At 31.4% G+C, this 15,445-nt stretch overlaps 1 protein-coding gene and 1 long non-coding RNA gene across 3 annotated transcripts; both read right to left on the bottom strand.

The window, feature by feature from the left end:
- Window positions 1-2,612: 2,612 nt before the first annotated feature.
- Window positions 2,613-13,795, bottom strand: LOC143076421 (uncharacterized). 2 transcript variants are annotated; one of them, XM_076252178.1, is made up of 2 exons: window positions 13,726-13,795; window positions 2,613-5,469 (listed from the first exon to the last, which is right to left on the bottom strand). In XM_076252178.1, the coding sequence occupies exon 2, from the start codon at window positions 5,281-5,283 to the stop codon at window positions 2,644-2,646; it is 2,640 nt and encodes an 879-aa protein (XP_076108293.1). In that variant the 5' UTR covers window positions 5,284-5,469; window positions 13,726-13,795; the 3' UTR covers window positions 2,613-2,643. The 2 variants fall into 2 exon arrangements, with proteins under 2 accessions (XP_076108293.1, XP_076108294.1); XM_076252179.1 differs by having other exon boundaries at window positions 13,720-13,784.
- LOC143074724 (uncharacterized) lies at window positions 8,209-9,519 on the bottom strand. The gene is made up of 2 exons (XR_012978035.1): window positions 9,004-9,519; window positions 8,209-8,392 (listed from the first exon to the last, which is right to left on the bottom strand). It is a non-coding gene; the product is annotated as an uncharacterized LOC143074724 (long non-coding RNA).
- Window positions 13,796-15,445: the final 1,650 nt, after the last annotated feature.

The following is a 15,445-nucleotide window of genomic DNA, read 5'->3' as shown; positions in this document are numbered from 1 at the left end:
ACGTTTTATTTATATGTGTACTGAGATCTGAAAACAACTCACTTTTACATGTATTTCACTTACCTTGTTTAATCATGATATTATATCACAATTACGATCTTTGAAATTATTTCTGGTTTTCTGTCTTATTTTTAATGATGATTTTCTTTTTTAAATAATGATATTTACTTGAAATTTTTCAGGAAATTTTTTCAATGATAATTTGTGAAAAAATTCCCATTATAATACATTTTCTTTAACAAAATAGGTTTCATTCAAATACACTATTATTATTTCATAGTATTTGTAAAGGATAAGTTTTTTCTTTATAACTATTCAATAAGTTAACTACCAAGATAGAATTTCACGGCAAAGGAAAAAATATCCCAGGGAAATATTTTCCTCCGGATAAAAAAATAACAACAACAACTGTGACATTTTTTCCTCCGGATCAAATTTCACCCGGATATAATTTTGCTTTACAAAATCTGATAATTTACATAAATGAAAGGGTCATATTTACGATAGTGATTGTTTTTCAATCCTAATTTACAAATTAAATGATTCAGATGCCTAATCATGTGTAAAAATCGGTGTCAGGAATCTTAAGTTGTTATGAAATTGTAATACACGAAACGAATGCGGCATACGGAGGCTCAATGCCAAAGGTCAGCCCCTTAAGTCTTCAGAAGACTTGACGTCTTCTTCCACTAAAAATCAAAGTACATGTTTAGATAAAGCATATCAAATAAGCCCAAGAATTTAATTTTTGTTAAAATCAAACTTAGTTTAATTTTGGACCCTTTGGACCTTAATGTAGACCAATTTGAAAACTGGACCAAAAATTAAGAATCTACATACACAGTTAGAGTTGGCATATCAAAGAACCCATTTATTCAATTTTTGATGAAATCAAACAAAGTTTAGTTTTGGACCCCCATTTGGACCAACTTGAAAACTAGGCGAATAATTAAAAATCTAAATACATTTTTAAATTCAGCATATCAAAGAACCCCAAAGATTCAATTTTTGTTAAAATCAAACTAAGTTTAATTTTGGACCCTTTGGACCTTAATGTAGACCAATTTGAAAATGGGACCAAAAATTAAGAATATACATACATAGTTAGATTCGGCATATCAAAGAACCCCAATTATTCAATTTTTGATGAAATCACACAAAGTTCAATTTTGGACCCTTTGGGCCCCTTATTCCTAAACTGTTGGGACCAAAACTTCCAAAATCAAACCCAACCTTCCTTTTATGGTCATAAACCTTGTGTTTAAATTTCATAGATTTCTATTTACTTATACTAAAGTTATTGTGCGAAAACCAAGAAAATGCTTATTTGGGCCCTTTTTGGCCCCTTATTCCTAAAATATTGGGACCAAAACTCCCAAAATCAATCCCAACCTTCCTTTTGTGGTCATAAACCTTGTGTTAAAATTTCATTGATTTCTATTCACTTTTACTAAAGTTAGAGTGCGAAAACTAAAAGTATACGGCCGAAGACGACAACGCCAACGTGATAGCAATATACGACCAAAAAATTAAAATTTTTACAGTCGTATAAAAATGTTGGTGTTGTTTGACCATGGTGACTGGACCAAACGCCAATGTCTCAGGTTAGAGGAGAGATGGCGCCTTTAAACATGTTCAACCATATCACGATTCACATCACCTTATTTTTATTTATATATCTGTGTAATCATATTAATACTCATCATGCTCAATAACAAAATAATTGCGCAAAAATAAACACTGACTTATCAATCATACATTATTTATATATATTACTTTCTTTAGATTTAAAAATTTCAAACACATAAAACATGTAAAATGGAGATCTAATTCAGAAAATATTTTTTGGTTTGCTATGAGTCTGAAAATAAAAAAATTAAATATATCTAAAAATTAGTGATGTTTACAAAAACTACAGTTAAAAATATGATCTATCATGTCTAACACACAATTTTAAAACTATACACTTAATAACATGTTATTATAAAAAAAAAGATGTGGTATGATTGCCAATGAGACAACTATCCACAAAAGACCAAAATGACACAGACATTAACAAATTTAGGTCATCGTACGGCCTTCAACAATGAGCAAAGCCCACACCCAATAGTCAGCTATAATAGTCCCCAATATTGTTTTCCTTAGAAACTGGCCATACCAATATCTTATTTTACAAAGAGGCTATAATTCAACATGTCAACCAGTTTTTGTTTTAAGTGTTTAAAGAAGACCAAATGATAGATTTCCGAAAAGTTTAACATTAATTAATAAATAACTGATTTTCAATTTCTTGATGTATCTTTTCTTTTTCTAACTTTTGTAGATTTATCTTTCTTCTTTTACTTTACCAAATTTACATAATATAAATTTTCAAATCATTCTAAAAATGAGATAATTGAACAATTGAAAGATAAAACAGTTTAACAATGGTTCTGATCAACATGATCATGATGATAGATAAATTTTTCAAAACTTGTTTCTCAAAAATCAAGAAAGGTACAGGAAATTTACATTGATTTAAGAATGCTAAGGTAACTAGGGGTTAAACATCTAGGATTTGAGGACGACAACCACCCTTAAATAGCCAGTAGTGATCCCTTAACTTATTTAAAAAAAAAAAAAAATATCTGCATGAATAAAAGATTAAACACTTTCATTATTATAAAATGGATTAATTTCAACAGAAAAGCTCTCATTTTGTTGACAATCATCATGATCAAGATCGTCAATAGGTTCAGTTTTAACACAAGACAAACTGTCATCTTTTCTACTAATATCCATGAGATCTGATGAACTATCACTGTATGATTTTAACATTTTTTCACCAGAGTTATTAAGCAAAGACTCATCATTTGAATTATCAGTTCCATTGACAAAATCATCATTTACTTCAATTTTAAAATCGTGTAGACTAATTTGGCGGTCATCACTTGCTTGTACAGTTTGATATGGTCCTGGATCCTGGGATACAGTTAATTGTGCGGGAATAGCTGTTGATTCAGTTGTTTCTTGTTCTTTCATTACTTGTTGTTGTACATCATCTGCTATTTCTGGTTCCTTTTCTAAGTTCTCTTTTTCTTGACCCAGTGGAAAAATTTCATTTCTTGATGTACATGAATCAGGTTTATCCTTTCTTTGTCTTACTCTTGTAGATTTTTCTTTCCTCTTTAACTTTAACTTTATTTTTAAACTTCCTTTATTTGTAATTCCTGACCTTTCACCACCCTTTTTCAAGTTAGAAGTTTGAAGAGAATTCTTTATAACAGAATTTATAGCCTCCCGAATGTGATTTGTGATAACAGAAGAATCTGTCACGTCTTTCTCTACAGTGGATGAATTTTGGACACCAATTTTATTAGAAAGAGCAGGTGTAATTGATTTCTTATTTTTCTTAATTTTTCCATCCTTTGACTTGCCCCTTTTTGTATGTTTAGCAGTATTTTTAGATGGTGATGTACTATTGACTACATTTTGACCTTCTGTCCCATCATGTGTTTTCATGTGTGTTGCTAAGTACTCTTTTCTTGTGTACCCAGCACTGCACTTGTCACAATTATACGGCTTTATACCAAGATGCATTTCCATGTGTTTTTGTAGACGATTCTTAAAATTAAACTTTTTACCACACATTTCACAATAAAATGGCTGATCTTGTTCATGTAATTTCATATGTAGTTTGAGATACCCTTTCTGACTAAACTCCTTCCCACAAACTGAGCATTTCACCTCTTTTTCGCCGTTGTGGGATCGTGTGTGTTGCTTCAGAGAATTATTGGATCGGAACGATTTCTTACAAATCTCACATTGGTAAGGTTTCTCATCTGTGTGTGTTCGTAAATGTTGAATTAATTCACATTTTGCAACAAATGTTTTATCGCAAATTTTACAAAAGAATTGTTTGAGGCCTTGATGTCTTTTTATATGTGTCTGTAAACTTTCATTTGTTCGATAACATTGATGACAGATATCACATTTATATGGCTTTAAATTTGCATGAGTTTTTAAATGACTTTGTAAGTGTCCTTTCTGTATGAATGTCCTATCACACAAGTCACACTTATATGGACGTATATTTGTGTGAATTCTAGAATGAATATCTAGGTCAACTTCACGTCTGAATTTCTTCTGACAAATTTTACATTCAAACTCCTTTACCTCTGTTTCTGTGTGAAGTTTTTCATGTTTTTGTAGTGTTTGCTTTGTCAATAATTCTTTTCCACAATACTGACATTCATACGGTTTTCTGCCAGTAATTGTATGAGTTAAAAAATGTTCTTGTAGTTTACAATTTTCTGCAAAACTTTTCCCGCATATTTCACATGCATGAGGTCGGATATTCAAATGTATTCTTTCATGTCGTCTAAGATGTGTATTAGTGGAAAATTCTTTTGCACACTTTTCACACTTATATGGCTTTTCACCAGTATGTATTCGACTGTGTCGATCTAAATATGATTTTCGAGCGAACTCTTGTCCACAAATTTCACACCTGAATGCTTTCTCCGTACTGTGAGTTACCATGTGATTACGAAGTTGATTTTTGGTTTTGAATGACTTCTTACATGTTTCACAGGTAAAAGCTTTCTCCTCATTGTGAATAAGAATGTGTGTTTTAAGACTAGAATTAAAAATAAACCCTTTACCACACGTTGAACATTTATATTTTTTATCACCGATGTGTATTTTCATGTGTAAGCGAAGTCTACGGTGGTCATTAAATTCTTTACTACACACACTACAGGTACTTAGTTTTTCTCCTGTATGAATTCTAACGTGTTCTTTGAGTGTTTCTCGGAGGGTGAATCTTTTCGGACATATTTCGCACTGATAAGGACGTTCACCATTATGAATTCTAAGATGTGCTTTCAAATAACTTTTACTACTGTAACCTTGGTTACATACTTCACAAAAGAATGGTTTTCCATCTTTATGTACGTTTTGATGACTCAAGAGTTGTACTTTTCGAAGAAACTTTTTACTACAAATTTCACATTTGAATTTTTTAATACCAGTGTGAGTTAAAAGATGAGATTTTAAATATTTCTTTACGTTAAATGTTTTATGACAGATACCACATTGAAATATTTCAATAGTTTTACCTTTCACCGATTTCTTCTGTCTTATCACGTTTGTTTTCTTTGATTTAAATATATCAACCATGTCTTTTTTTATCTCTGATACTGTACATGTGTCACCGTCGGATCCAAGACTTTGTTTTTCAAGGATTAAACTATTTTGTGTTACTGGTACATTTACTTGACCTGCAGACAAATTTTCTTCCATGCTGATTACCTAACTCTCTAACTTCTGTTTGTCAGTTCAAATACAGGGATGTCTTTGGTCCTGATTTGAAGCTTCTTAAAAAATTTCCACAAAAATCAACTCTGGTATACATTGAACATAGCCCAAGAACAGTTTCAACATTATCTTAAGTTGGTAGTATTTCTCCAGTTTTCTCTGTTGTTCAGTCTGAAAATAGGAACAGATTATCAATTTATCAATTAGTTTGCTGTAGTTTAAATGATCAATGGCAATATACAATTACAATCCCCCCCCCCCCATTTTAGAGACAGCCCTGAGATATGGGGAGAATCATTATCAATTAGAAATTCAATTTATCATGTTGATAATCTGTTTATCCATATGTTGCTTATATTTATATTATATTAACTTTTAACTCTTATCGCAAGAGATAAACTGATGGCTTATATATATGAACACAGAAGATAAGTCTATTCTCACTGCTGCATGTAAATTTATTTAGAAAAATTGTTAATTATGTGACTTTCTTGTCTGCTTCAGACACGAGGAGGACTGTGTAAATACCACAGCTCCTTGAGTACAGCCCTTTTTGTGTATGCCCCCCTGGGGACCTAATTTGGAAAATAAAATTTATCTTATCTTATATTAACCAATTGACAGCGGCATGAGCACCCTTAGTTTCCAACAAATATCAGAGGAAAAAAACACAAAACAGCAATGAAATTGTATTATAATACATGTACATGCTTATCATGCTTATTGTATAAAACAAGCATTTTAAAAGCATTATATATATTGTAATGTTATACAAATTATAATTTGTACATATTTTTAGTACGAGTTATCAGCTGATCAGTGTTTTATGAACAGCTTTACACAAATGGACGATGCAAGCACACTGTCTATTGTTTTGCATATTTCTGTCATATTTACATGACTAAATGAGAGGGGTAGGGCCTTTATCAGGCATCCAGGATCAGGTGTTTTTAAGCTCGGGATTTCGGGATCTGGGAATCTCTGGATGTTGGGATTTAGACTTCTTTAAATTCGGGACCTCAGGATTTCAGGACCCCTCCCCCCACTCCCCCTTCTTAATGATACAGTCTAATATTAAGCATTGATCATATACTAAAAACTTTAAAATAACACAAATTAAATCAAATAACACAAAAAGTTTACCCCTTAGTTTCAAGCTATAGTTTTCAATCTCAAGTGAGTAACACTAAATGAAAATTTATCACAAATAAATGAAGAATGTGTCAGTGGGACACAGACAAATGACAGATGACCCAGCTTATATATATAATGTAAACTTTGCAATTTTACATAAATCTTTTTCATATGCTACATGTGAGGGGGTCGGCAGGGTCTTGATCCCAAAATCCCACTTAAAAACATGAAATCCTGAGGTCCGAATTAAAATAAATTTAAATCCCGAATTTCAAAACAAGAATTCCTGGATCCCGAAAGGGTCCATTCCGTAATCCCGAGCTTAAAAACACCCAATCACGCAGTTATCCCAGAGTCCTGATAAAAGTCCTATCAGACTTGGGGTGATTGTAATTGTAATTGTTAATCAGCTGTAATTGATTACAATTTTTCAAGTAATCATTGTAATCATTAATCAGCTAAAAATCTGATTACATGTAATTTAATTTTATCAATTACTTTTCAAAATATCCTGTAATCCTGATTACTTTTTGATTACATTCTGATTACAATGAAAAAAAATCTAAAACTGTGTTTATGGTCATATGGTCAAAAAATGAACCTTTTTTATTCCAATTAAATAAATATTTAACATATATATATATTTAAATAGTTTAGTTAACTTTATCATGTTTATAAATCATGTTAATTGATTTGTATACTTCAGTAAAAAATAAAGTATTGAAAAGTCATCATTAGCCTAAGAAGAGACATATAATACAATTGCACGTCTATGGCCTTGGTGAAATATATTGTTCATATATTCACAATTTAAAGAAAAGATGTGCAGATAAATATTTGATAATAACTGTTATATTTAAGTTATACTTTTCTTTAACCTTGAATTATAATCTTTTGTTGATATTGTGATTTTTGTCAACTTTGAATTGACAGGTAGGAAACCACCCTTGCAAGAATTTATTGGGATATCCTAGGATATCCCAGGACCTTCCTGGGATTTCCTGGGATATTTTCTTGGGATATCCCAGGACTTCCTGAAATGAGATTTCAAGACTTTTCAGGAATTTTAGGGAGAGTATTGGAACAGGATTTCCTGGGATATCCCAGGAAATCCTGGACCTAAAAGCATGAGGACCAACTGGGACATTTCAGGACTTTTCAGGAATAGTAAACCTGAAATATCCCAGGGTTGTCCTGAGAAGTCCCAGGGTTTCCAGACTTTTCAGGACTAGTAAACCTGAAATATCCCAGGATTGTCCTGAGAAGTCCCAGGTTTAAAAAACTTTTCAGGACTTGTTAACATGTAAATTATTATGCCCCATTTATGGGCATTATGTTTTCTGGTCTGTGCGTCCGTCCGTCCAACCGTTCGTTTGTCCGTTCGTCCGTTCGTCCGTCTGTCCCATGTCAGGTTAAAGTTTTTGGTCGAGGTAGTTTTTGATGAAGTTGAAGTCCAATCAACTTGAAACTTAGTATATATGTTCTGTATGATATGATCTTTCTAATTTTAATTCCAAATTAGAGATTTAACCCCATTTTCACGGTCCACTGAACATAGAAAATGATAGTGCGAATGGGGCATCCGTGTACTGGGGACACATTCTTGTTTTAATATTGTCCTGAGAACTCCTGGGATGTCCTGGGATATACCAAAAATTTTTTAAAAAAGCCACGGGGATAACATGGACTCTTATCCTTTGAATCTATAAAAAGACAGCATTCATTCTTCTGACTTTTTTTCTTCACAGCACATTTGATGGCATTTTCAAAATCAAATCACTTGAAAACAAATTTATTTTCTTTAGTACAGTCACTGTTTTGTTCATTGTTAGCATCTTCTATTCTCTCCAATTTTCCAAAAAGCCCTCTTGTCTTGACTAGTTTAAGCTGGTCACATAAATGTATCTTGGCCCTCACAATAGTTTTTATAAATCAAAGCTGCTGGTCTCTAACAGTAAATCTGAAACAAAACAAAAGTTCTGGATCTAAAGTTTGATAAAAAAAAATATAAATACCAAATATCATGCATTAGTATGTCATTGTATATCAGATTTGTTTAAGTCAACATGCTTTTTTTATTTATTTAAATGAGTACATACATATATATATTTTGTGTATAAATGTACCCTGCCATTAAGGACCAAGTCATTTGATTCATTCATATATCATAGCTAGACTTTAAAATATCTCCTGACAATTATTTTTAGCATTTTTTTCCCTACTCAATCATATATTTAAAATTTTAAAAATTAAACATGTACTATAGTATTCCAGAAGTATGTATCTTAATGAATTAAGCAACTTATTTCAGACATATTGCAGCAAACTGTTTGTGGTATATCTTAATGTGAGTTTTCTCACAGTTCTATGTTTAAGTTTTTTTATATTATTATTAAAAGCATACCTATACCATTTAAATATTTTTTCATTATATGTAATAACAATGTATTTCTAATTCCTTATGATTGTGATGAAAGTAAATCTTATGTAAACATTCTATAACTGTTTTCTTTACTCTTATTGTAACATGCACATATTCAAAATGGTGGAATCTAATGTATTTGTACTTACCAAAAGATATTATCCAAAATGCATGAAATCATCAAATAAATGCTCCTTAAAATCAAAGTCATGTCACCAGAAGAAAACATCTGCACTATTAATATAATGTTAAAATATAGAACTGTTGGAACTTAGTTAATTCCATTTATCTGCATTCATTTTGTGTTTAAGATATACATGATATAGGACATCTTTGCTTGTTGTCCAAGTTCAAATTCTAATTGTGTCAGGGGTTATTTAAGGAGTTAAATTTCTATTTTCTTTGAAAGGTTCCCTGGTTGAATAGATTTAATTTATCTTGAATATTTGATATATATATTATAATAAAAAAAAATCCATGTATTGTTTATTTACCATCTTAATGTTTGAAGTTACAATAGTAATTGCAGAAAATGTATAATTTAGCCATATGTGCATGATCCCCTGCATTTGGCCTCACACTTCCTGTCCAGTGTCTACACTAAAATAAATATAAACCAGATGGCACATTTATACATTTCATTCACTCTGGCTCACATTTCAAAGATAAAGAATTATATATAAAGCATGAAAATTATTTGTGTGTTCATTTTAATAGATACTCGCAATTATATAAATTTAACCTGTTTACAGTTAATCTATTATCTTGGGTATTACATCTATGGTTGTATTGATCATGATCTTTAATAGGGCCTTGAAAATAAATAATGTTTAAATAAAAAAAATCATGTTGTGTTGTTACTCATATTTTGGCTTTCGGCATGTGACATGATTTGTGATATGTGAGTTTTGCATTTTCCAAAATTGCATCCTAACATTTTTATCAATATGATCATATACAAGTTGAACTGTGCACAAACAATTCTAGGAACTTTACTTAAATGGAATTGTAAATATACTTAAGTGGAATTCAAATTGCAAAAAAAGACTACATGTAAGTTTTGAAAAGAAACCCATATCTTTAAAGTCTTGAAATATCCCAGTAATTCCTGTTCAAATCTAAAGTCCTAAGACTTCTTGAAAAATCAGGATAAACTTGTGTTCATCAAATATTGTAAGTCCTGAAATATCTGTAATTCCTGAAACAAATTTAAAGTCTTGGAAATTCCTGAAATATCAGGACAACAGATTTCAGGACTTCATTGGATTTCCTGGGACACTTGAAATTTCAGGATTTACAAAATTACCAGTGCTGGGATTTTTCAGGATGTCCCAGGACTTCCTGGGATATCCTGAAAGACAAGATTTTTTCAGGACACCATTTTGCAGGGGAAATTTTATTTAATTAAGGTTTGTTTTTATTGCAATTAACAATTGAGTATAGCTGTAGGACAATATAAATGATAATAGATTAATTAGACATGAAGGAATTTATCTAATTAGCACAAATATTTTGTTTAAAATAAGCAAATTTTTGTATGTATTTGGACTGGACATGTAAAATGCAATGATTTTAAAGTACTTGTGTATGTTTACAATTTGATTACTCCATTCTATTAAAATTTAACATAGTTTTTAACAGGTAACTTTATTTCATCCATATTTTAACTTCCATAAACAGCACCTTGAAATACATATATATAAAGTCTGGAAGAGGTCAAAAGGTAAACAGCAAACTCTTTATAAAGCTTCGATTGAAGTAAAAAAAAATTCAGAGATCAATGATGATAAAGTATAATGAGTCATAACCAGTGAAATAATGTTCATGTATGTACATGTATTGAACTTTTGAAGAAATCATTTTATATAATATCAAACAAAAGCCTTTCTAAAAAGGCTCTATATATATATATATATAACTTTTATTCATTCACATTATTCTAATTGTGTTTTTTGTTTAAATTCATTGTAATCAGATGTAATCATGATTACTTTGCCAATGTAATTATTAATTTAATCAGACACTTTCAGAAATGATGTAATCATTAATTTAATTCAATCCTACAAATGTGAAATGACAAAGTAATTGTAATTTAATCAATTACATTGAAAGTAATCAGACCCATCTCTGAGTCTTGATGAATACATGTTATTACATCAAAACCAAGCTGGTTTTAGAAGTGGTTTTTCTACAAATGACCACATTTTTTCTTTATATGCTTTATTTGAGCTATTGCATTTTAAAAAGAAAAAACTCCATTGTGCATTTGTGGACTTTGAGAAGGCGTTCGACTTTGTTCATAGAAATTCTTTATTTTTTAAACTTTTGCAAAATAATGTAAATGGTAGATTTTTACGTATTATTCAAAATATGTATGAAGGTATTAAATCATATATTAGACATAATGACGAATGTTCAGGGTTTTTTAAGTGTGAACTAGGAGTTAGACAAGGTGAAAATCTATCTCCTGTACTTTTTTCATTGTATCTTAATGATCTTCAATCATATTTAGAAGAACATAATATAAAAGGGTTAGAATCAATCAGTTGCGATATTGAAAATGAGTTAACGATCTATCTTAAAATTCTATTGTTTTTATATGCAGACGATACTATTTTGTTATCAGAATCAAGCAAGGATTTACAGTTTATGTTGGATACGTTTTCAAATTATTGTGAAAATTGGAAACTGAAAGTTAATATTGAAAAAACAAAAATTCTTATATTTTCTAGAGGAAGAATTTCAGAAAAAGAAAAATTTTATTTTTGTAATAAAGAAATAGAAATTGTCAAAGACTACAAGTATCTTGGTGTATTTTTTGCAAGAAGTGGATCTTTTTTAACCACAAGAAAATATTTAAGAGACCAGGGAACAAAAGCAATGTATAGTTTATTAAAAAAATGTCGAAGACATAATTTATCAATTGAATGTCAATTAGATATGTTCGATAAAGCCATTTTACCAGTATTACTTTACAGTTCAGAGATCTGGGGTTTTGAAAATTTAGATGTTTTAGAAAAAGTACACTTGCGTTTTTGCAAGCTCATATTAAACCTAAAGCAGACAACGCCAAATAGCATTATTTATGGAGAACTCGGACGATTTCCGATCTCGCTAACAGTTAAGATGCGAATGATAAAATTTTGGTGTAGATTAGTAAATGGTGAAGAGGAAAAAATCTCCTCAATTCTTTACAAATTGCTGTTTGTATATTTTGAGAATTATGGCTTTGAAAGCAAATGGTTGAAATTTGTTAAAAGCATTTTTGATAACTGTGGTCTATCAAATGTATGGAGATCCGAGTCTCATTTTTCTACAGAATGGATAGAAAACTGTGTAGAACTTAGATTAAAAGACCAATTTAAGCAAGAATGGTCGTCTGACATTTTTAATTCAAGTAAAACAATTTGTTATAGAATATTTAAGAATGAATTCTGTTTTGAACGTTATTTATCGTTATTACCCACATATCTTATGTATTATATATGTTTAAAATTCAGATGTGGCTGTCATCGTTTGCCAATTGAATCGGGCAGATGGCATAAAATTCAAAGAGACGAAAGAACATGCATTATATGTAACTCAAATGAAATCGGTGATGAGTACCATTATATTTTAGTTTGTAACTTTTTTAGTTCAGAAAGAAAGAAATTGTTACCGAAATATTGTCAAAAAAATGGAAATACTGCAAAATTTAATCAGTTATTCTCATCAACTGATATTATTGTATTAGAAAAACTAGCAAGATTCATTAAACATGTATTATCAATTGTCGTCCCTCCTGGTTAGTTAAATTGTGTTTAACATACACAATTAAATGAACTGTCTTTTTCCATATTTATTTACGCATGCACGATTATTATATTATAATTGTATACTAATTTCTCTGTAACTATGTATGTCATGTATGTTTATGAGAATAAAATATTCGAGTCCTATCCCCCTCATACAATGTAAAATGTACATGTATGTTGTTTAAAAAAATTTATGATAAAATGTAATGTGTAATTTAATAAATTTCTTAAGTTATTGTTAGTCATGTTAGTAAAGCAATTGTAATTTAATTAATTATTTCATGGTAATCAGTGTTATTGATCGTTTTGGCAAGGTAATGTGTGATTTTAAAATTTCGAAACAATATATTTCAATGTATTGACCCCAAGTCTGCATTAAAATCATATGTATGACAAAAATGTTATCTGAACGACAACAACAACGACTGATTTTCTTCTTTAAAGTGGTTGAGGGGAAGATACATTTTTCAAGAACTCTGCAGAAGATTGGAACTATCTAGAGGACTTGGTATAGTGTGCATCACTACAACCAAGGAGTTTAAATCAGCACTCCTCTGCAAGTGCGACTAATCTATGCGCAGACCAACCCGTCACACAATAGCCGAAAGGAACATCCATATTACAGAAGTGGGAAATACCATAGGCGGATCCAGGGGGGGGGGGGACTAAAGCATGACTGGAGCCCCCCCCCCTCTTTATGAAAAGTTCTGGATCAACCACTGAATACAGTTTGACACATGTAGTTCAATCAAAATCGACAGTCCACATTGTAATACAATGGTCAATACAAAATATCAGCATTTAAATTACTTTACCTTTGAGCCCCCCTTTTTTAATACAAAGTCTTTATATTAATACCTTCCATAATTTTCTTCAGTTATATATAGCTATAGGCATTAGGCACTACACCAATAGTAGCCGGCAATAGTCACCATGTACACAGTGAGACTGAAAATTGTATTTTAATACCAAACTCTTTAAAAAATAAAAGGACTTGAGGCTAATGATGAAGGCTATGAGAACATGAAATACATATATATATCGATAAAGAAGGGCATCATTAAAAATTACCAATACCGTGAAAATATAGCTGAACTGTCAATTTACAAAGAAATATTGTTTGCGAAATTAGCAAACGGAAATCAATAAGGAATGGGAATAAACGAAACCTAATACGGACAGGCACCACCGGAATATTGAGGACCTGTCTTTGTAAAAACTAAAAGCAAAACAGTCTTTTATTAGATAGTATTATTTGTTATATGATTTCAAGGATTTAGTCAATAAATTTATGAACATTGAATTTTTGACAGATGTACTTTTGTAGTATTCATTTCAGGGGGGGGGGAGGGGGGGGGGATTTCAATTTGAAGTATTTCGTGCAACTAGCCTAAAACAACACTATTTTCAAACAAATCCCCCTCTTCTCTGTCTCCCCAATTTTTGAACAGAGAAAAGGGGGACCAAAACTGCCGCGATATGGGAACAGATATATCAGCACAGGCACTTGTCTCAGAAAAAAAAATCCTATATACCTTGTTATAATAAGGTACATAGGAATTTTTTTTCTGAGACAAGTGCCTGTGTATATCAGGCTGCAGTGGTGGATCCAGAAATCAGTTTAATTACTGACTGCCACAGTGGAGGCCTGCACAAGCTTGTCATGCTTCAGTGATTCCCTAAGTCAGTCAACACAAAAAATTCTCCAAAAAGGGGGTGGCTAACTGCTCCCCCCCCCTAAATCTGCCTCACGTGGCAGGTGCGTTCGACTTCCATCTTAATTGACTAGTATTGTCAGTCTTATACTTGTCTGTCATAGTTCGATGGTTCTCTCAGGGTGGCCACCAAAAAAAACTGACCTCTACGAAATAGTACAATACTCACCGATCGATCAAGTTGGGTTTGAATGCCACTCATTAATTTAACGTCGTTTGCTTTCAAATAGTTCATAGGAAAATCATCAGTAAAGTAGGTTTTCCCTCTCCCCCAAAAAACAAACCCCAAACGTAAATGCTCCATTTCAAGGAACCCCATAAATCGCTTATCTAAAACCTATGCAATATCAATATTTACCTAAAAATCCCGGCAATGTTTAAAAGGAGACAATTGTTCAATCAAATTTCACACCACTAGTATTATTTTGATTGATTGATGGTGTTCAACGCCACATTCAGCCCTTACGGCTATATCAGTATTAATTTTATATTGGATGAGGCAACGGAGTGCTTTTTGAGAACCATCGACCTTCGGTAGGAAAGGTCCTCCACCATGATAGATCTGTGTTTTTCTCGCTTGATTTATTATAATTAATAACAATATTTCTGATCTAATTTTATATTCTATATACTGCATCTATACATTTGCACTACAAATTTCTACAACTCCCAGTTTATGGCTACACATACTGTTCTTATCTCTCAAGACATGAATATGTATTAGCTATATGTAGGCGTTACAAAATCGAATCATAGCGATAATGACCAGCCAGTACACACTATTATGATTTCATTTACCAGTATTAAAAAGATAAATATAACAAAAGTTGGAAATTTTCATCAATTACCGGTAATTAAGATTGGAGTCTAACGCACTTGACATGAGAATGTTGCGAGGGATAGAACCCAATTAGACTAGTATCAGTGACCGCTGTAGATATAAACTACTTAGATCACTCTACTGCCAGAGGACCTCTCTAGTATTTGTGGAAATGACAAGAAAACAAGAATGATATCCGAGTGTTTCACAAGCCTAATAGCCTGTTAGTTCTTTGGTACTGGCATGAAAATACGGATTTGTG

This window comes from Mytilus galloprovincialis, chromosome 5, assembly GCF_965363235.1.
Source record: "Mytilus galloprovincialis chromosome 5, xbMytGall1.hap1.1, whole genome shotgun sequence".
In the NCBI taxonomy this organism is placed as follows: domain Eukaryota; kingdom Metazoa; phylum Mollusca; class Bivalvia; order Mytilida; family Mytilidae; genus Mytilus; species Mytilus galloprovincialis.
The sequence above is the reverse complement of the archived record's forward strand: the minus strand, read 5'-3'. Positions and strand labels throughout refer to the sequence as shown.

What these genes read in the sequence shown, in the direction of transcription:
- LOC143076421 (XM_076252178.1), bottom strand. Translation starts at nt 5,283, where the DNA reads ATGGAAGAAAATTTGTCTGCAGGTCAAGTAAATGTACCAGTAACACAA.